Below are 20,555 nucleotides of genomic sequence, written 5' to 3' on the forward strand. Positions count from 1 at the left end.
TTAATAGGCACAGATATAAGAACTCTACATGAATGTAATATGCTTATATTACATTCATGTAGAGTTCTTATATCTGTAGCATTAGGAGTTTTATTTAATAGGTTCCAGTGGCTCGTCATTTTATGGTGACTATGTATGTTTATTCTACACCAGTACACTTATAATTTGAAATACTTCGAAAGAAATTTAAATTTCGTCGCGGGATAGTGCCATTTTAAAATTTTGTTACACCTTAGTCAAAGAAATTCAATTTTTGATAAAACTTCGTTAAATCATTCTTGGTACACACGTAAAGATATTTAAATCTATGCATGTTCAGCTTAACTTTGCTACCAAAAGTCCCGTTTATATGTTAGGATCTTCTTCACAACAAACGAGCGAGCGAATCGCGCGGTATCACGTCTCGTGTGGAAAACATTAATTTTGAACAGCTGTAGGCTCCACTGGATCCAGTAACTGGATCAATGTAAATCAGCTATATTTTAACTAGGTAGGTAGTATTCTATTCTTTCGACAATTGAGTTCGACATTCGTCATCCGGCCGATGGATCAACTTGGTGTTGTCAAGTCAACCAAACAAATTTGGAGTTTGCGATATAATAAATTGTTTCCGTCGATTAATTCGCATAAATTGTTAAAACGATCATTATTGAAGTATAATTAAATTCGATGTAAGTATTACCGGTGCGATGTAAACTTTGTGTATGATTAATGTTTGTTCACATGTGTCTGCGTGCCGATTAATTTTTAGTTTTTGGCCATCATATTTTATAGCTTTTTTGATTTCTCGAGTATATTTAGAGTAGTAGAGTAGATTCAATATTTGAAGGCGATGTAAATTTTAAATGTAGTTATTTTTTTACAAGAAGACACAGGAGACAGTGACTTTACTGTTTGTTCTTCATTGTTTTTTTTTAGTGCTCACTTTGTTCTGTGCTCGTTCATACCATTTTTTTCGACCGTGGGTGCGCACTCGCATAATCTGGCAGTTAGTCTTAGAAGTGAAGGAGAAAAAGCCGGCGCCGACGCTCTGTGGCGGCGGAAGAAACCGGGTGTACTCTCAGACGTGAGAGAGAGTGAACCACGTCCGGCTCATTGCATGACGTCAACCGTTCTTTATAACACACCTATTATTTTTAGTAATTTTAGGACCTGTTTCACCATTTTTTTTTACAATATATTATAATCTGACAGATAAACTAACTGCAGGATAAATCTGCATCAAGTTATTTGCCAGTTAGACCTATCCATTACACATTTTTTTTTTACACTATATGTCAAAAGGGGATCCCTATCCTACAGCTACAGTACAGCTTTATGCAAATCAAAATTTTGGTAAAATACATTAGCTATTAAAAAGCTACATGCTTATAAATTAAAAAGGTGTGCCAAAAAATAAATATGTCAAAATATTATTATAACAAAAATATATGCTTAACTCATTATTCTAAATTAAAGTTAGGATTAAAAAAAGTGTAAGACGCCCTTAAAATTTCAAATATTCATTTCCAGTACAAAATGGATAAAATTTTACAACATGTGGCCAAAAATGTTGAAAAACAACTGGACAGCGAGATTGAACGGTGAGTGTTTGTTCTAATCCGTTTATCATTCTATATGTATATTTTTAATCTATATTTTATCGAGGCTTCAGTTGCTTGGTGCGCCTATGCCAGCCTCATGGGGAAATTCCATTTTATTTGGTATCATGTCTGTCTTTGCATCATCTCCAGAATGTTTCGTTCTTCTAGGAAAAGGCTTTATCACGATTGGACATATATTACACCTTAGGATACGAAAATTCTGAAAATTCTCCGAATTATCTGAACATTAATAATGGTAGCAAGCATATTCCTGTGCCGTCCTGTATCCTTACATATTATAAAACAAAGTCCTCTGCCGCATCTCTCTGTCTGTTCGCGATAAACTCAAAAACTACCGCACAGATTTTCGTGCGGTTTTCATCAATTGATAGTGTGGTACGGTTTAGGTGTATAATTTATTATGTTTTACCTGAGCGAAGTCGGGACAGGCGGCTAGTAATAATATAAAGAAAAATCATTTGTATTTTTGTTTATGGTTGTTTTTTTTTGTTAGTAGCGAATAAACTCAAAAACTACATGAAATTTGATGAGAGATAGACATTCGAGTAGTCGTTCTGAAATGCAGTAGTAGTTTGTAGCTTTGGTAAACATAATTTAATTTAGAATATGACGTGTGAAAAGGTGCCTGTGAAGGCCTAATTTCTGTATAAATGATTTGATTTTGTTTTTTTTTTTTTTTTATTTCGAGTAAAATCTTAAGATACTTTTTTGTGGTCATTTCTATCTCTCACAAGTCCATAATTTTTTTTGTCTAAATATTTGTCTAAGGCTTCAGTGCACTTTCCGTCTTTCATTAAATTGAAGTACCCACCAAGTTGAAGATCCAAAAAATTGATTAAGGCACCTTAATAATTTTTTTAAAATATTTTTTTGCAAATAGTTTTTTTTTTTTGCAATACTACTGCCATCTCTTGATATTTTACATACATATAGTCCATATATCATGATATCCATAGTGAAATTAAAAAAAAAATGTGTTCAGACTGGACGCGTTGGAGAGCACGGACCTGGAGGCAATCCGGGAGCAACGGCTGCAGGAGATGAAGCAGCGGGCCAAGCAGAAGCAGGACTGGATCGCCAATGTGAGTGTGATGCAGGTCTTTATTGATCTGCGGCTCGTGCTCCGCACGCAGAAAGGGCCCAGACGAGAGACCTGACTGTGGAAAATAAGGAAGAACGAAAAGTAAAGAAGCAAGGAGTACTTCCATCGAGGTCTGTTTTCCACAGTTCAAGCAGGTCTATACTCTCATCTGAGCGTCTTCCGCGGCTGTTTAGCGTCGGAGCCAAGGGTCGGCTTTTCTATATTATTTTCGTTTTTCACTGTTCTACATTTTTTCGATGCAGATTTATTTATTTATTTATTATTTTTTTATTCCCAAAATATTTACAATTAAATTTATGCAGTCCAAAAACCACGAAGGTTTGTCCGGACTATGTACTACAGACAAACAGACAGAATTTTCATTTCCAATTCTTACTCTGTTGCTGTGACTCTATCGCTTAGTTATATTTTTTATGTAAATTTATTCAGTGTACAGGTTTTTTTTTTCTACTGTTTTATTATATGTATAGGTTTGACAACCTCGGTGACGCAGTGGTAAAGAGCTAGCCTCTGAACCGAGAGGTCCCGCGTTATGATGGAAAATGATCTTTTTCTGTTGATGTTTATCTATATATGTATATGTTATAGAATATAGTATCGTTGAGTTAGTATCCCATAACACAAGTCTCGAACTTACTTTGGGGCTAGCTCAATCTGTGTGATTTGTCCTGATATATTTATTTATGTTCAATCTTAAATTATGTTTGTACTTGTAATTAATCATAAAGGTGTGTTAGTAGCTTTAAAATATGATATAAACACAGATCAGAGGGCTTAGTGCGGGTTTGCTATTACATGTCACCATCGCGCATAGAGGCGACTCGAAGTGAGACGCAGCGAACCAATCGCGTTGCGGTCACAATGGCGCACTGTGATTGGTTTGCTGGTTTGACTAGATGGTGAGATATTAACAGCAAACTCGCTCTAAAACTGCATCAAAAATCAAAATCAAATCATTCAGAAATTAGGCCTTCACAGGCACTTTTTCACGTCATATTCAAAATTAAATTATGTTTACCAAAGCTACAAACTACTATAGCATTTCGGAACGACCGCTGCTGAGAGGAAATGCCGAAAGAAACTCATTCAAACAGTGTCGGTCCCCATTGTGCCAAAAGGGCTTACCATTTTTTTTTCTTCGCATCACAAAGACATGATTTTTTTTCTTCTAAATTTTTGACAAGGCTTCAATGCACTTTATGTGACTTAGATGATATATGTATTGTATGCCGTAATTTTTACAAAAATCCATTTGCTAAAAATTTATTAAAAAGATCTATGAAAAAAGATATGTACATTGTACATTATGTACTTTTATATATTATTAGAAAAAAAAATATGTAAGAAACAATAACGGTAAGCCGATCTGGCATGATAGGGACCGACACTGTTCGAAGCAGTGGTCGTTCCGAAATGCCAGTAGTTTGTTGCTTGTGAGAAATAACCATTTGATATAAAAAATTACGTGAAAAGTGCCTGTGAAGGTCTAATTTCTGAATAAATGATTTTAATTTGAATTTGATCCAAAAATTTTATTAAAGTGCCTTCAATTTCAAAATTAAATAAATACCATGAATAGACACAAAAATATAAAAGTAGTTTCAGTCACATTAACATTACCTTTCGATAATGATAAGTTATTAGCGGACACACGAAGTAAACGCGGCGTAAAGCTAATCCTATCTAATATTATAAATGCGAAAGTAAGTTTGTTACCTCTTCACGCTCTATCTACTCAACCAATCTTATTGAAATTTTGCATACATGTACTTTGAAGTATGGAGAAGGACATAGGGATAGGACCCTTCATCCCGGAGAAACAATTGTTCCCGTGGGAAATTCACGCGGGCGAAGCCGCGGGCAAAAGCTAGTTCATAATTAATACTGTTTTGTTACAGGGGCATGGAGAATACACAGAACTGGACGGAGAAAAAGATTTCTTCACCGTTTGCAACAAGAGCGACAATGTGGTGTGCCACTTCTACAAGAACGGTACGGAGCGCTGCCGTATAGTGGACATGCACCTTAAAGTGCTGGCGAAGAAACACCTCGAGACTCGCTTTGTTAAGCTGGACGTGGAACGGGCACCTTTCCTTACTAGTGAGTGTGTTATGTTTGAAACGGCCAGCGGCTGAGACGCCTGTGAACCGAAAGGTATCAGGTTCTAGATGATTTTATGATCTGCAATTTTTGTCTTAGTTAATTTTATGTTAAAATCGGTGTGAATCGCGAAAAACCCTTTATTATATGAAAAACTTTATTATGTTATACTTTATAATGTTGGATAGCTATGAGATGAGATGAGTTTATGGGATATATCAAAATAAGTGCTTACACTTCCGACCCATGACAATTAAAAAAAAAAAACTTGTTTTTATGTTTTTGACACTGACATAACGTTGACACTAAGTTTTTATTTACGTTTGGCAAAATTGAGTTTAAATTTTCTACGAGTGTTTCAATATTGATATTATAACATATTATATTCCGTGTCAATCTCAACCTTGACGTTGGCAAAATCATCGTTTTGGCGAATGATGGAGCCATGAGACTTAAAAAAAAATGGCTATACAGAAAATTCTGAAACTTTTTTTGACTGAGCAAAAAGTATTCAAGCACTTAATTTTTCATTGATTGCCCTTAAAGGTGGTATAATTTAGTGGTGGTAAATATTACACTCGTGAAGCGCAGTTAACAATGAATATAACTCCAATGTGTTTCATTTCAGCTCGGCTCAAGGTCCGCATAATACCCACCATAGGGCTGATGAAGCAGAACAAGACGAAGGACTTTATAATAGGCTTCACTGACCTCGGGAACAAGGATGACTTTTCAACTGAAATGCTTGAGTGGAGAATAGCAAGGTAGCCCAGCGTTTTTACAAGACTTTATGTCTCGATTTTGATCTAGATTTTGACAGATAAATCAATTGAGAGTGTTCTTAGCTGTGTTTGGAAAACTATAACATTGCTTTTTAGGAAGCTTTTATTTTTTTTTTTTCTTATTAAAACTTTCAGGTCGGAAGTGATAGAATATTCCGGAGATGTCACAATTCCTCCAGCCGAAGCCAGGAAGCAGAAGATGCTCAACATCCAGAGCAAGAAAACTATACGTGGCAAGTTGGAAGACAGTGATTCCGACTTGAGTGACTAACATGACTAGGATAAAGTGAAAAATGGACTCGAGTGACAGTGTAAAAATGTGTTTATTGAATATTTCTTATTTATATGCCTGTTATTTTCCCTGAGACAGTTGAAAAATGTGTCAATTCTTTTTTTTTTTTTTTAACATATTTGGAGTCAACAAAGTACAATTACTATTCTAAATATGTATATTTTGAAGAAAATTAAAATTTTACTATTGATTCCACGAAAAACTAAAATCACTAGTTCATTATTTATTTAAATTTATTTGCTATTCAGAACAAATATCATTCTTTATTAAAGACTTGACGAGCTACAAGAATAATATAGCAATATAGTATTAAAGATAAGTATTTGTTCCAAATCCATAATAACATTAAAGAGGAAAGATTTGTATTTTTGTTTGTAATGAATAAACTCAAAAACTACTGGGCTGATTTTGAGGCAGCACAGAGATACGCAAAACCGTCAGGAGCGACAAACGCTACTTTTATAGTTTTACCCGAGCGAAGCCGGGGCGAGACGATAGTAGCAAATAAATTTGAGTAAAAAGAAATACTAGGGGTTTATTTTTGTTTTCGATTGGTGTAAATGTCTTCTATCTGAGGCAGTACTATTATGCTTTATAGGGCTATCTGTGTCCAAATTTGAATGAAATTATTTATATATTTAATTAAAGAAAGGCACTGAGCTCTTGTTGCGCACGCACGGGCGTGATTTCAACGCGCGTTAAAAATGCATTGTAATGAATTTTGATTCATGTAGACAAGCTTTATTTTGCCAACTTACGCTGCAACAGAGGGATGCACGCATGTAGTGGAAAAAAGGTCCTTACTTTTTTTAATTTATATTTATCTCTCTCTCAATCTCTTTCTGTGCAAACGTTTGTGTTTGCGATGTGGTGCTGAGAAATTATTGTCGGAATTGAGAATTCACGCAGATTTCCAAGACATATTCTCCTCATTGAGGTAATGAGGTTTCCTCTTGGGGTAATAATGTGAAGAAAATTCTTGGCAATCAATGAGAATATTTCTTGAAACTTTCCGGGCATTCCAAGCAATGAAAACCACCAAAACGTGTGGAGTTTTTTTATTACGCCCATGCGCGGATGAAAAGGGGGTCATTCCACTTATCGAATTATTTATCCAATATTATTATTAATGTGTTTTTGATTACTGAATGGTGCTTGTTACTCGTATGGAAATGAATATTTTAACAATGCTTGACCAACATTTAAAAATTAGTTGTAATAATTATAATGTTCTGTAGAAAGTTTTTAGAAGTAACAACAGAAATTGAATTCTGAATGTATAGGTTTGAGACTGTACAGATCATATTTCGAGTCCTTATCAGTCGCTGACAATGACAACAACAAGGTGGCCGAGCGCCAGCGCCACGCTGTCGCCGAACTCGGACACACGCCGACGCGAACGCGTAAAAATTGTAGCATGAGTGCTTTTGTATTTTTTATTTGAATGTATGCCGAACGACACCGGGGAGCTGGCAATGCGGATGTTATATCAAAATGTTCTATGTTTTAAGCCAGTGCAGTGTTACACATGAAGCTATAGGAAACATCGGAGCCAGCGCCGTTGGCTTTTTGACGCAAGTTGCTTATATTGCCATCTCTTTCATCTGTGGTCCGAATTATATTATATATGTTATTGCGAACATTTTAGCACGTTGTGACGTCACTGCTACGTGTCATTCAGCACGGAGCGTTTGGACGCGTCCAAAAACGTGTGATTTTATTTTCGTCATATCTTCGAAAGCATTGTCATTATCGCAATTTTTTTGCATAAGAATAGTTATACCTTTCACCGCGCAAGGAGAGGTCGGGCCGCAGACGAATGGGATAGCAATACATGTACCCACTTTGGATCAAAAATTTCTTGGGAATATACCATGAAACCTAGAACACGCGTCAACGTTATTAACGTGCTGTGGTAGGCATTCTGGCTCCATCCTCACCTATGGTTTTACTGTGTACAGGTGATTGGCGGTGTTGCCTGCTGCCGTATCGGTAGCTACATTAGTTTCGCTAGTTTGGACAAGCAAATTGTGTGAATTAATTCACAAATTAATTTTAATATACTCAAAAGAGTATATTCATTCATTAAAATTAATTTGTAAAAATTAATACCTAATTAATACATATAAATTGTAAAAATTAATACATATAAATTAATTAATAAAAATTAATACCATGTATTTTTTTATTTTGTCAGAGTCGAAGCGTGCACAGATCTAGACAGTTATGTGACCTAGGCACTTTTTCACGTCAAATTTTAAATTATAAAGGGTTTGGCAAAAAGGCTACAAATTAATAGCATTTCGGGACGCTCACCCATGAGGAGAAATGCCGAATTTGCATGTGTTTCAAACACATCCCGACTAAAGAAAACGAATAATTTTGGTGTAAATATACGACTGGGATTAATATTTTTTTCTAGTACAATAACAATATCGCATTTTTTTAAATGTATAGAGGACTACATGTTGCCCGGGGCTTCGCTCCCTTTGCAATTTTGAGATAAAATATAGCTTATAGCAATCTTGGATAATGTACCTTTCTAATGGTGAAAGAATCCTTGAAATCGGTTCGGTAGTTTCGGAGTTTAGAAAGAATAATTTATTTAGCACAAAAAAAAATACATTTACACATAGTTTACCCGCCTCAAACATACAAACTCACAAATGCTTACCTCTTTATTATTGTATATATTATTGATTTAAAACGACCAAATTTTCCATCGCTTTATTGAATTTAGGAAGAAACAATAAAACTAAAAAAATAAATAAAAAATATATTTACAAAACAATTTATAACAAACAATTGCATGCTTGCTTACATTATATGATGTTCTGAGTGCCATTGTAACCTGGGGGGCTACCATAAAACATAATACACGTAGCACGTCATTGCGTCCACACGTTCCCTCTTTTTGTTTACGTGTTGCGCTTGCGTACACGACATGGGAAAAAGAGACAACATGTGGACGTTAGTGACGTGTTATGTGTGTGTATGTTTCGTGGTGACCTTCTTAAAACAAATGGTATTTTTTGTCATCTCGGAAATGTTGTTTAAATTTTTTTTTGTGGCGCTTGAGTAATAGCATATAATTATGAACGAGAAAGTCTGTCCGTCTGTTACGCCCTAACGTCTAAACCGCTGGACTGATTTTGGTCGTATTCGGTAGGGATATAGTTAATGAGTCGAGGTCAAACATACAAGATAATTTTTGTTGCAATGCTGAAAACAATGGCTCATATTTTTACAATATATTCAAGTAAATATGGGCTTTCTCTCTCTCATACAACAAGAAGAAATCTATGTTTCCTTATCTATGTATATACGTTCATTTTACGCGCGTCAATAAAGCGCTCTTGCGGACTAGTCCTTACGCTCTACGTATTTTGTCCAAATCACACACAACACATTATTATCACGAATTTGTAGCCACAGCTTTGTACAACCTAAGTCTTGATTCGGACAAAGCCGCAACCACTGTGTCTCCATTCAACTGAGCTGAGCACACGTCCAGAGCCGGCTCCGCTGCTGGCAGTGACATGGTCCTGGCACCGTCCACACCGTGAAGATACAATGTTGAATCGCTCTCAGAATGAGCTGCGACCCAGCAAGCGCCCGTTGCCCTCACCCATGTAGGCCTGGACATTAGCGAAGACCTCGAGGAACCGGTAAAACTCTGCTCTATATCAATCAAAACTTCTCCATTCGGTATTGTTGCTTTCAACTTGCAGATTGTTAATTTAGATCTTTCTGAACTGTTTGCTGCACGACAGGATACTAATGCTCGGTGAGAATCGTTGTCATAGCACAAAGACATGAACGGTCCTTCCACGGGCAACACTCTAGGCTCCCATTGCCTCATATTCGCCATCCATAACCAGCTTGAATTCAATTGGCAAGATAATAGTCCAAATTCAGTAGAACACAGCGAGACGACTGGTGACATGTCTGCAGGGGCTGGTAACCTACTAAGGTACGTCCCAGGGTTCCTAATGTCGTACTGATGGATGGCGCCACCGACTCCCCCTACGTAAAACTCGTTGCTTCTCAAATAATCCCATGAGCAAGACCACAAAGGTACTCCGGTGGAAACTGTTATAGACGGTATTCCTCGTTCAACTATCCTGGCTGCGCCGTCCAGGCCCACACTGAGGAGCAAGTCTCTAGGTTGAGAATATGTGATATCTCTAATCGCCTTCGGGTGGAGATGTATGAATTGCCCCAACTTGAAGTCTACGCAACTCACTTTTCTAATACCGTAACCTGGAAATAAGTTATTGGTGCTTTTCTGTGATACATAAAACTCGTAAGTCCTACAGTTATATGTCAAGACTCTGGAGCCGCCATCTTTGCAGATTTCCAGGTTCTTTTCTAGGGCAAACCTCCAAGATTTCCTTAAAGGCTGTTCTTTAGTAACTTGGGATTTCATCAGCATACTGCTCAACACTTCCAGCTGTGATAAACACGCTCTGTGCGCGATTCTAGACTTTTGCAGCTCTAATTCTGTTCGGCTTTTCTCCGATTGCAGCTGTTCCACTTGCTTCTGAAGCGCTGTGATCTGCGAGGTGTCTGCTGCGACTAATTGTCGAGCGTAAATGAACCTTATGTCTTTTATGGTGGCTTTGCTTTTGCACGTTGGGCACGATCTGTCTTTAGCTGCTTGCGCTTTCAACCACCTCTGAACGCATTGAGAACCGAATAAATGACCACATTTTAATGCCACTAGTCTGTGGTCACCAGAGTTGCCCCAAGAATCTAAGCATATAGGGCAAGTTTCGCCATCCACGTCGTGTTTCGGGGAGCTCAGTCTTCGTATTTTTGCTGGTGGTTCCTCTTCCTCATCTTTCCTATCAGGAAATGACATTAAACTACTGGACTCCTCATTTAATGGTACTGTCTCACTGGAGTTGCTATTATCTTGGACAGGAACTTGTGGCTGAGCTGTGTTGGAGTCCTCGTTTCTATTCCAAGTGCTGCTTGTACTCTCTGCATCATAGATGTTCACGGTGATTATGGAATCGTTGCTTTCTTCGTTACCTCTGTCTTGTGTGAAGGTCTCAGAATCAGGACGTTGCCATGGGACTGGAGGGCTTTCAGGAGGGTCAAGGATGTTGGGGCTCCCTGGCTGGTCAGGTATGAGGATGCTAGGGCTCTCACCACCTGTGTCGCCCATGTTGCGTGGGCATTACCTGAGGATAAATAAATAAATGTAAGATTTTCATCATATTTTTATGTAAGTATTAGGGATGGGCCAAAGTTTGTTTCACACATTCGGTTAAACCGAACTTCGGTGAATTGAACAGAACTTCGGCATTCGGCCGAAGTTTGGTTCAAATGCCGAATGTTACAGAACTTCGGCATTCGGTCCCAAATTCACAAATTCAGCTACCTGTATACTTTTATAAAACAAAAATGAGGGAACCTAAATAAACTCCTTGTAGTGGCGCATTAAACTATCAAAAATAATGGTATTTCGTGTACAATGCTTAGTTTGTAAACAGGTATGACACACCCCACAATATGTATGCACCCATGTAGGCCTGGACAACAGTGAAGACCTCGAACAACCGGTAAAATTGCTCAATATCATTCAAGACTTCTCCATTCTGTACTGTTGTAACTTGTACATGGTTAATTTTTATTTTTCGTTCAAAGGTTTTACATGACCCCTGTACCAGCGACCTCGCATGCTATGTGATAATAATATGATGCCAGGGATGACGCCATAAGCTTCATGCTGAGAGGAGAGAAGTGCGACTTTGTATATAAAGTTGTGCTTCAAGTCGGAACTTTATATTTTTTGAAGTATAAAAATAGTGACGTATCATTCGAGTATATACTGATACTCATCTGATAATTTCGAGATAATTAAAATAGGTAGGTACATTGTACTTTTTTTTTAATTTCATGGCTCCATCTTTCGCCAAAACGATGATTTTGCCCACATCAAGGTTGAGATTGACACTGAATATAATATGTTATAATGATAAACACAGATCAGTGTGTAACCTAAAATATAAAAGTATATAAATATATTATACATACAAACAAAAGGATAAAGTAAATAAAAATTATATGTGGATATTATTATTTTGTATAAATTTTGCCAATATAATTATAAATGGGGAGAAAACTAATGTTAATAGAAATTGCATATTTACAGGTCTTGGGACATAAGGGGGAAGCAAGTCGTATAGAGATAGAGAAAATTTTTAGCATTCAAATAATATGTGATCAGGTGTACCCGTGTCTAGGCCGCATTCACGAAGCGAGTTGTCTTTAATTCTTATTTTAGCTAGGAATACCGGGGAGCATACATGAGTTGTGCGGAGTCTAATAATAGTAGAAGTGGGGTGTTTGTGGATGGAGCAGTATTTCTTGAACCAGGGTTTGAGAGGAATGTCAGGTTGAATCTTTGAAAAATGTTTTGCTTTATGTGCATTATTTAACCAGAAGGAACTCCAACGCATGTATATAATGTTGTTTGAGCTGTATGCTTAAGATCTCAAGGGAGGCAGAATTATATTTTTCTGAGCCCAAATGGATTGCCTGTTTTGCAAGGCTGTCTACTGCTTCGTTTCCCAAAATACCAGAGTGACCTGTGATCCAAGCCAGCGCAAATGCGATGCCATCAAGATGACATTTGTATAAAATTTCTCGCGTCCTAAGAGAAATAGGAAAGTTGTCCTTGGCATGAAAAGGGAGTTTTATTATATCCTGAAGATTGCTTTTGCAGTTTGAAAGAATCAGTGACTTGTTGAGTTTGTGAGATTGTACAAAGGATGCTGCTTCTAATAAGGCAATAGATTCGCCAGAAAATACGGTACATTGTGGAGGACATTTAAAGTGTAGCATAATTTTGAATTTGGGGAAACCTATGTTACCTTCAGCAGACATTTTAGACGCATCCGTGAAGATTAGGGTCCAATCAGACCACTGTTCTTCTATTACCCTATTGAATTCCCTGTTCGCATCTAGTGATCCTTTATTTATATCTATATTAAGTAAGACATACGGATGAAAAATTAGTGTCTCATACATAATATGAAAAAGTGCGTTCCCACAGACTGCTTAACTGGACAGGGAAGGTCTTTATATTTCAATAGGCTTTTAACAAGAGATTTGTTGTATTGTACATTACAATGAAATAAATAAATGTCGTAGGCATAGGTGGTCAAAAACACTCACATAGAACCTCTATGAAGACATAAAATTCAACTTAATCTACGTCAGGATGATATCATTTTTTGAAAATATGTATTATAATGCATACATTAATTAAATACACACATACTTTCTAATAAGAATGAAAAATTACTATAAATTTTATGAAAACTAAATTCACAAATCCAAACAAAACCGCACAATACAAAGCCCTTGTCGACGACATTGACATCATTAAATTGACATTGACGTTTGGTTGCCCACAATCTATAAAGTACAGTTTTTTTTGTCTGATAGTTGGCTAACCTGACCAAAGACAAAACAAGTTGACAAAAAAACTGTATCATTGATCTGTCAAAAAGTTTAATCTGCATTCTAATTGGTAACAACAAGAAGTATGTCACGCGTTCCACCAATAAGATGCATTCTTGTATCAACTATAGAAATAATGTGTAACGAACGCCAATGAAATTCATCTATTCGCTCGAGATGAAGGTTGGCAAAAGTTTTATTTATAATTTTGTGACGTTGGCAGTAGTGTCAGAATCGCTGAAACGGGAAGAGCTAACGGGTTGCTCTTGATCCTGTTTTTATCAATTTTATATACGAAGAGCTTTTATCCGTGACTTATTTCTGTAAAAAATAAATAAAGATATAGTAATAAGTGTTTTACAACGTTGTTTAATTGTGATGAACGTGTTGTGAGCCCCAATATTTGTGTAAATAAGTTGGATAGTGTATATAATGGCGTTGTACGGGGAATCTCTCTGGATGTTTGCATGAAAACTATTGGAAGATAACAGAGTAATCTGCTGTGATGTCCTCGGTTGCTGGTAAGTATCATTGACATAAATTTAGGGCAGACGTATGTACGTAATATATATTACAAAATACTCATAAACTCTTGTCAGTTCAGTTAAATTGGTAGTAGGGGTGTAGATGTGATGTTTGTGTTTGCTCAGAGTTTCTAGGCCACTCCGTGTTCGTTTGGCAATAGAATGTATTCTGATTTTGCTCGAGGCCTGTTGACATTTTGTTAAAATGTCGCAAGCAGAGAATGTAGGTCGGTTCGGGTTAGATGCGCACGCAAGTGACGTCACAACTCCCCTGGCCGCACCCCCGACCCGTAACATTTCACTTTCAAAATTGGGTACAGATTTTAAAAAAAGAATGCCCTAAATTTTGAGGTCATGTGTTCTGCACATACCCAATCCCAGCTTGCTTCCAAAGGTATTCTAATGTTTTTAAATAGTCACTGGCATATGTGAAACAAGGAAAAAAAAGATTTTGTTTTTAGCATGCACTAAGTTTTTTCTTTTATAAAATCTAGGGCAAATATGTAGGAGCTTTGGTCTGCTAGTAGGAAAATATGCCAAAAGAATTTTCATTGTAGTTAAAACACCCTATTTTATAATCCCAAATGTATTGGGAATATTGATACAATCTGTATTGTTGTTTTTGACAAAGTAAATGCCAATTCTTTAAGTGTATATACCATTTACATTTTGTATATGATGATCTCTTTAACTATATTTTATTTGCATATTATTGATAATATTGAAACACTATCAATTTATCAGAGTTATTGTGTCTTAATCACATGTGGTGCCAAACTTGAAGGTCTCATTTAGCTGTTGATAAAATACAATGTTCTCGTAAAGTAGAAATCAGTCTGGCTCATGCTTCTTCATTGCGAACGTGTTGCACAATTGGTTTTAGGGATTGATGTGCATATTACTTTTTCATTTGACATTACCACAGTACAGATAAATTGTAGAAATTTAAAAAATTGAAGAAAAATTTAAAAAACTATAATGCCAGTGTGGCCGCACTCAAAACTCTCTGAGAAACACCCATTGTAAATAATAAATAAAATAAAATAGTTAGTGACAAGTAAATTTAGTCTATTTTTGCCAAATCATTATATTTTTACCAGTCTTGTATTAAATTATTCCTGTTGAAATATATCACTATTATAATACATAGAGTATAAAACAAACAAAACTTGTAAGTATTGCCTGACGTGTGTCTGTTTAATATTACACTAGTTAAGAAATAAAATATATTAATTTAGTTGTGTGTTTTAGGCGCGTGGTGGCGTGCGCAGGCGCGGTGATGGCGCGCGTCCCATGAGCCGCCTGCTGTGCTGCCTGTGCGCGCGCGCAGCCGACATGGGCGCCGCGCTCTCGCACGCAGGCCCGCAGGTACATACCTACCTCATCAGTCATCATGCTCCATATCCTGCAAGAGCTCAAATTTAATTCCAATGGTCTGACAATTAAGGAATGTTAGAATAGATAATGTAAAAGTAGTATATATTTTGGGAGTCCACAAGTTTGAGGGAGTCCAAACTTTTTCACAAACATTCCCAAAGAATATTCTTCAAAATCTTAGTCTCAACTCCACACTGTCGCCGAATACTCTGACACACGCCGGCGCGACGCGTCGACATTGCGTAGTTAGTATGACTGATATTACTTACCGCAATGAAAAACAAGCAATGTATAGCGAATCCGTCAAATTAGGGCGACAATGTGGAGTCAGCATTAAGTTTATTTTGCATTATAACATTATAATATTTATACTTGCATGCTAGGTATAATATTTCCAGCTGAACATGTTTTTGTACATATGTCACACACTTGTAACATTTGTGTGTCTCATGGAATTAATAGGTACACCCTACGAAGTACTTACCAAATACATGATATTTGGTGTGTCTTTATACATACCATGTTTTGAGCAAATAAAAATTATGATTATGATAAATATTTGGTTATAATGCAAATGGAACACGCCAAGATGAGAGTTTTTTCTTTATTTGTTGAAACATTTTCAAAATGTTTTGCAACATTATCGCAGGACGTGGAGGCGTGCGACGGCGCCGCGCCGCCGGCCGCGCCGCCCACCATGGCCGACGTCATACGGTCAGTGCTTCAACTTCACTACATTATTATAAATTTACAAAATGGGAATTTCGGGGGAAAATAAAAAATATACCCTGTGTTATTCCAGATTATATTCTACCCGTGTGTACCTCTTTGGGAGGTGGTTGGTTTTAATAATCCTACAAATGTTTTAATGCGAAAGGTTGTGGGGATGTATGTGAGGATATGTGTACGTATGTTCGTTACTCTTTCACGCGAAATCTACTGAACTGATTGTTATTAAATTTTATACACGGGTAGAATATAACCTGGAATAACACATAGGGTATTTTTTATCCCGAATTTCCCACGGGATTGAAGCCGCAAGCAACATCTAGAGCTCTATTAAGTGTGTAAATCACTATGTAATTTTGCAAAAGGTATGAGAGGCACATAACAATGATAATAACTTTTTGTACCTACATTTTATACAAATAAATGAATTGATTGTTAAATGTATAATGTATTTGCCGACCTCGGTGGCGCAGTGGCAAAGTGCTCGCCTCTGAACCGAGAGGTCCCGGGTTCGATCCCCGGTCGTCGGTCATTATGGAAAATGATCTTTTTCTGATTGGCCCGGGTCTTGGATGTTTATCTATATATGTATTTGTTATAAAATATAGTATCGTTGAGTTAGTATCACATAACACAAGTCTCGAACATACTTTGGGGCCAGCTCAATCCGTGTGATTTGTCCTGATGTATTTATTTATTTTATATGCAATAATTTAATATGGTGGTTGTCTCTGTATTTACTTTATTTTTATAATCTGGCTGTTTGCACGTTTTGTTTTTAAATTTACCATTAAGTGTTGTGTACAGTCTCCATTGGATATCAGAATCAAATAGATATGCAGATATATGTTAAATAGCATGTTAAGTTATATTATCTGTGATTGTGTGATTCCAGTGAGAGGAAGAAAAAAGCAGGTGGCGCAGGCCTCGGCACGATTCGGAGGCGGATCGCGGCCGCCACCCGCAGGCCCAGGGACTCCCGGTCTGATAGAGGTAACTGTCGGAATTTTCGAAGTGAAAACTTCTTTAGCGGCGTTGTGCACTTTTTGTGATGGGTGAAAAATTTTAAACTCGCGTCAGGACACGCGTGGCCCCGATCGAAAATTCGCAAGACGTCACAAATGCACAACGTTAATGTTCAAGTTTTCGTTTTTTTTTCCTTCTTCAAAGAATGTGTTACTTTATATGATGTACCATCTGTCAAAAATGTGATGTAAGCTGATTTTTTAACAATTTTTTTTTTGCCATTGCATTGCAAATGTCGTACTGAATGGTTATGATTGGTAAATTACTACTCTGGTCAGTCAATAGTAAACAGTGCCTTTGTTTTTTTATAGACTACGTGAATGATGTAAAAAAATACTTATTATTATATAAATAGGATTTTATTTTTATTTTAAATGTGCACAGCATTATTTACATTATTGACAAGAGAACAATATACTTTAAATAACGATCAAATATTTATGAGGATATCTATGTAGATATATATATATATTTGTTGCTCTTTCAGGCGTAATCTACTGATCTACTGGACTGATTGTTATGAAATTTAAACACGGGTAGAATATAACCTGGAAGAACGCATAGGCTACATTTTATCTCAAAATTCCCATATATATATATATATATATATAACTAGATGTTGTCAGGTTATATTCTACCCGTGTATAAAATTTCATAACAATTAGTCCAGTAGATTTAGTAGATTTCGCCTGAGAGTAACAAAAAACATGAACATACTAAACATACTAAATTTTATGTAAATGTAAAGGTAAAATGAGTACTTGATTCACTTTCTTGTGACCAAGCCACATACTTCATGTTTCGGTTTTATCTGGTGTCTTTTATGTGTTTTTTCACAAATAAAGACTGATTGTATACCATTCTGACTCATGTATAGTAGTTTCCATCGACCACCACTTGCTTCCGGCGAAGGGAAACATCGTGAGGAAACCTTCACACTGGTTGATTCTTATAACTCGTATGTGAAATGGAGAAGGCAATGGCGAACCACTCCATTGCTAATGCCAAGAATGTTTTGTTGTGTGTGTTTTATTTAACGTAATGACCACGACCCTCGGCCATGAGGAATATGCCAATGAAGAGATATTTGAACGGATATTCTGTCTGTCCGTGGTGTCAGGCTGCGAGCACTCGCGCACGATCAGGTCGGTGGTGTCGTCGTGGCGGCTGGCGGAGGTGTTCCTGCTGTGCGAGGAGCTGGAGGCGGGCGCTGCGCTGCGCGACCTCAGCACGCAGGCGGAGCTGGCGCGCGCGCCCGCGCCGCATCTCGCCGCTGCGCTGCACGCCGCGCTGCGCGACCGGTGAGGGCTCAGCATCACTGTTTTTGTTAACCAATCAAATCAAATCACAGACAATTTTTCACGTCATGTTCTAAATTAATAATCTTTTTTATAGAAAAATATCTAGAAACTTTCAACGCTGCTTGATATAGACTCATCAGCTGCTGTAGCCGTCTGTCTATTACTCAATAAATAAATGATATATACCAAAGCTACAAACTACAGCATTTCGGAACGACCGCTGCTGAGTAGAAATGCCGAAACTCATTCGAACAGTGTTGATCACTGTCGTGCCATTTTTTAAATATAAATTTATGTATCGCGCAAAAAGAGGTGTGTTATATAAGTTTGACCGCTAAGTGCGTCTGTCCGTGTATCTGTCGACGGCACATCAAGTTACCCGGCATGGATCTTTATGTCGCAATAATACGGATGAATTTGAGTAGGTTGATTTGCAGACCGTACGTACATCAACGGGTGAACCGATTTGGATGCGTTTATTTTTTTCAGTGGTTCCTAGAGATATGTTTGATCAAAATCTGTTCAGCCGTTCTAAAGTTGTAGCGAAATGAATATTGAAAGTCGGTGGTTTTTTAATTTGTCTAACAAATAATAAGGGTCCGTGATGGTAGCAGCAGGCTATTTACGAACCGAGGGTCGTCACAATTCGTTATAGTCGCCACCCTCGTCTAAATCCACTCCGGTGATGCCGAGCAGTTGTTAGCAACGGTGGGGAATCGTCGATGTGGTGGTGATATACAGTTGACAGCGCAGTAGTTGTAAAGCGCTTGCCTCTGACACCGAGAGGTCCCGGGTTCGATCCCCGGTCGGGTCACGATGGAAAATGATATTTTTCTGATTGATCCGAGTCTTGGATGTTTATCTATATATGTTATAAAATATAGTATCGTTGAGTTAGTATCCCATAACACAAGTCACGAACTTACTTTGGGGCTAACTCAATCTGTGTGATTTGTCCTAATATATTTATTTATTTATTTATTATTGCAAACTCGCCGCTATGGCACGCTCGGCCAAAAGCGTACGCCTAAACCTTCCCCGGGAATCGCATTATCCATTGGTGAAAACCGCATGAAAATACATGCAGTACTTTTAAAGTTTATCGCGAACAGACAGATGCGGTAGAAGACTTGTTTTATAATGTGCAAGGATGATAGTGATCAGTGTCTCCAATATCAGATGGTGGTGTGATATAGAGCTGCTGGGAGCCGGATACACGATGCACGCGCACCGCGCCATCTTGTCTGCCAGGTGTTCCTACTTCCGGGAGCTGCTGCAACACTATCCCAGGTAAGTTGTCACGTTTACTCCTCCTGCCAGGTTCTTTTGGAAGGGCACTGCTGTTTTTGTCTGATTTAAAAAAATATATATTAGTGGTTCAAATTAAAATACGTTTTTTCTGAAATTAGACCTTCACAGGCAATTTTTCTCTTTAAATTTTATATTATTATTTGTAATATCTCAAAAGCTGAAAATTACTATTAAAAAAAGGTCAGATGAATTATTTTTTTTAAATTTTATGCTCGTAATGTTTGATATTATGCTTTAAAGTTTTCATCTCTGCATGTTAATACAGTTCTGCGTTATGAAGTAAGCTGTCTAAAATTATATTTTAAAAAAATATATTTCAAACTGTAGAGATTAAAGTGAAATATTTATATTAATTTTCCTTCAAGCGTAAAATAAAATCTCATAAAAAAAAAAATTAATGTTATAGAGCAAAAAAATTATAATCTTCATTAAATTAACATGTATATAAGGCTTAATTAACCAAAACAAATTAGCGCTTATCAAAAATATAAAGTTTTCAATTTTTTTTTTAATAATTGTTGAAAAGTTTGTATCACGCGTTTGCATGATGCCAGTTCATATTTTAATGTATTCTTTTTTCTGTGTTATGTTTGTTATCGAAAAAAAAAAGGCATTCGATAAACGGTAGCTTATATGGCTGCTAAAGTTACCTTTGCCAAAATTTCATACAAAACTTGTCCAGTTGATTAAGTAATTTTAAAATTTCGCATGCTTTAATGTACTAAAATTTATTTTAAAATGTTCCATTAGATTATCCTATGTGGAAGTATGTTTGTTTGTTACCTCTCCACGCTCTATCTACTCAACAAATCTTCTTGAAATTTTGCATACATTTAGTTTGAAGTACAGAGAAGGACACATGGTACCTTTCATCCCGGATAAAACTATTGTTCCCGTGTAATTTGCGAACAACTTATATTCTATTACAGGT

General features: G+C 36.9%; 3 protein-coding genes across 9 annotated transcripts in view; 2 read left to right on the forward strand and 1 right to left on the reverse strand.

Annotated features, from left to right (window-relative positions):
* The first annotated feature begins 512 nt into the window (after nucleotides 1–512).
* On the forward strand, nucleotides 513–8,056 carry LOC128682253 (uncharacterized protein). The gene is made up of 6 exons (XM_053766884.2): nucleotides 513–671; nucleotides 1,513–1,583; nucleotides 2,587–2,686; nucleotides 4,605–4,806; nucleotides 5,435–5,570; nucleotides 5,724–8,056. The coding sequence occupies exons 2-6, from the start codon at nucleotides 1,519–1,521 to the stop codon at nucleotides 5,857–5,859; spliced, it is 639 nt and encodes a 212-aa protein (XP_053622859.1). The 5' UTR covers nucleotides 513–671; nucleotides 1,513–1,518; the 3' UTR covers nucleotides 5,860–8,056.
* Nucleotides 8,057–8,642: 586 nt separating this feature from the next.
* On the reverse strand, nucleotides 8,643–13,269 carry LOC128682243 (E3 ubiquitin-protein ligase rfwd3.S-like). Of its 4 annotated transcripts, none has more exons than XM_053766864.1 (2): nucleotides 13,175–13,269; nucleotides 8,643–11,069 (listed from the first exon to the last, which is right to left on the reverse strand). In XM_053766864.1, the coding sequence occupies exon 2, from the start codon at nucleotides 11,051–11,053 to the stop codon at nucleotides 9,296–9,298; it is 1,758 nt and encodes a 585-aa protein (XP_053622839.1). In that variant the 5' UTR covers nucleotides 11,054–11,069; nucleotides 13,175–13,269; the 3' UTR covers nucleotides 8,643–9,295. The 4 variants fall into 4 exon arrangements, with proteins under 4 accessions (XP_053622839.1, XP_053622838.1, XP_053622841.1 ...); XM_053766863.1 differs by having other exon boundaries at nucleotides 13,069–13,269; XM_053766866.2 differs by lacking the exon at nucleotides 13,175–13,269 and adding an exon at nucleotides 11,773–11,868.
* A 295-nt stretch (nucleotides 13,270–13,564) lies between these two features.
* The window catches only part of LOC128682236 (uncharacterized protein), a 48,188-nt gene continuing 41,197 nt past the window's right edge, over nucleotides 13,565–20,555 (forward strand). For 3 of the 4 annotated variants that reach the window (XM_053766850.2, XM_053766852.2, XM_053766853.2), the window contains exons 1-6: nucleotides 13,565–13,877; nucleotides 15,132–15,248; nucleotides 15,907–15,971; nucleotides 16,882–16,979; nucleotides 18,133–18,313; nucleotides 19,493–19,603. In XM_053766850.2, coding sequence (XP_053622825.1) covers nucleotides 15,174–15,248; nucleotides 15,907–15,971; nucleotides 16,882–16,979; nucleotides 18,133–18,313; nucleotides 19,493–19,603 — 530 coding nt within the window. In that variant the 5' untranslated portion in view covers nucleotides 13,565–13,877; nucleotides 15,132–15,173. The remainder of the gene's footprint in view (nucleotides 13,878–15,131; nucleotides 15,249–15,906; nucleotides 15,972–16,881; nucleotides 16,980–18,132; nucleotides 18,314–19,492; nucleotides 19,604–20,555) is intronic. The other variant, XM_053766851.1, reaches the window with a different exon arrangement.

The sequence above is a fragment of the Plodia interpunctella genome, chromosome 29, assembly GCF_027563975.2.
Source record: "Plodia interpunctella isolate USDA-ARS_2022_Savannah chromosome 29, ilPloInte3.2, whole genome shotgun sequence".
Taxonomy (NCBI): domain Eukaryota; kingdom Metazoa; phylum Arthropoda; class Insecta; order Lepidoptera; family Pyralidae; genus Plodia; species Plodia interpunctella.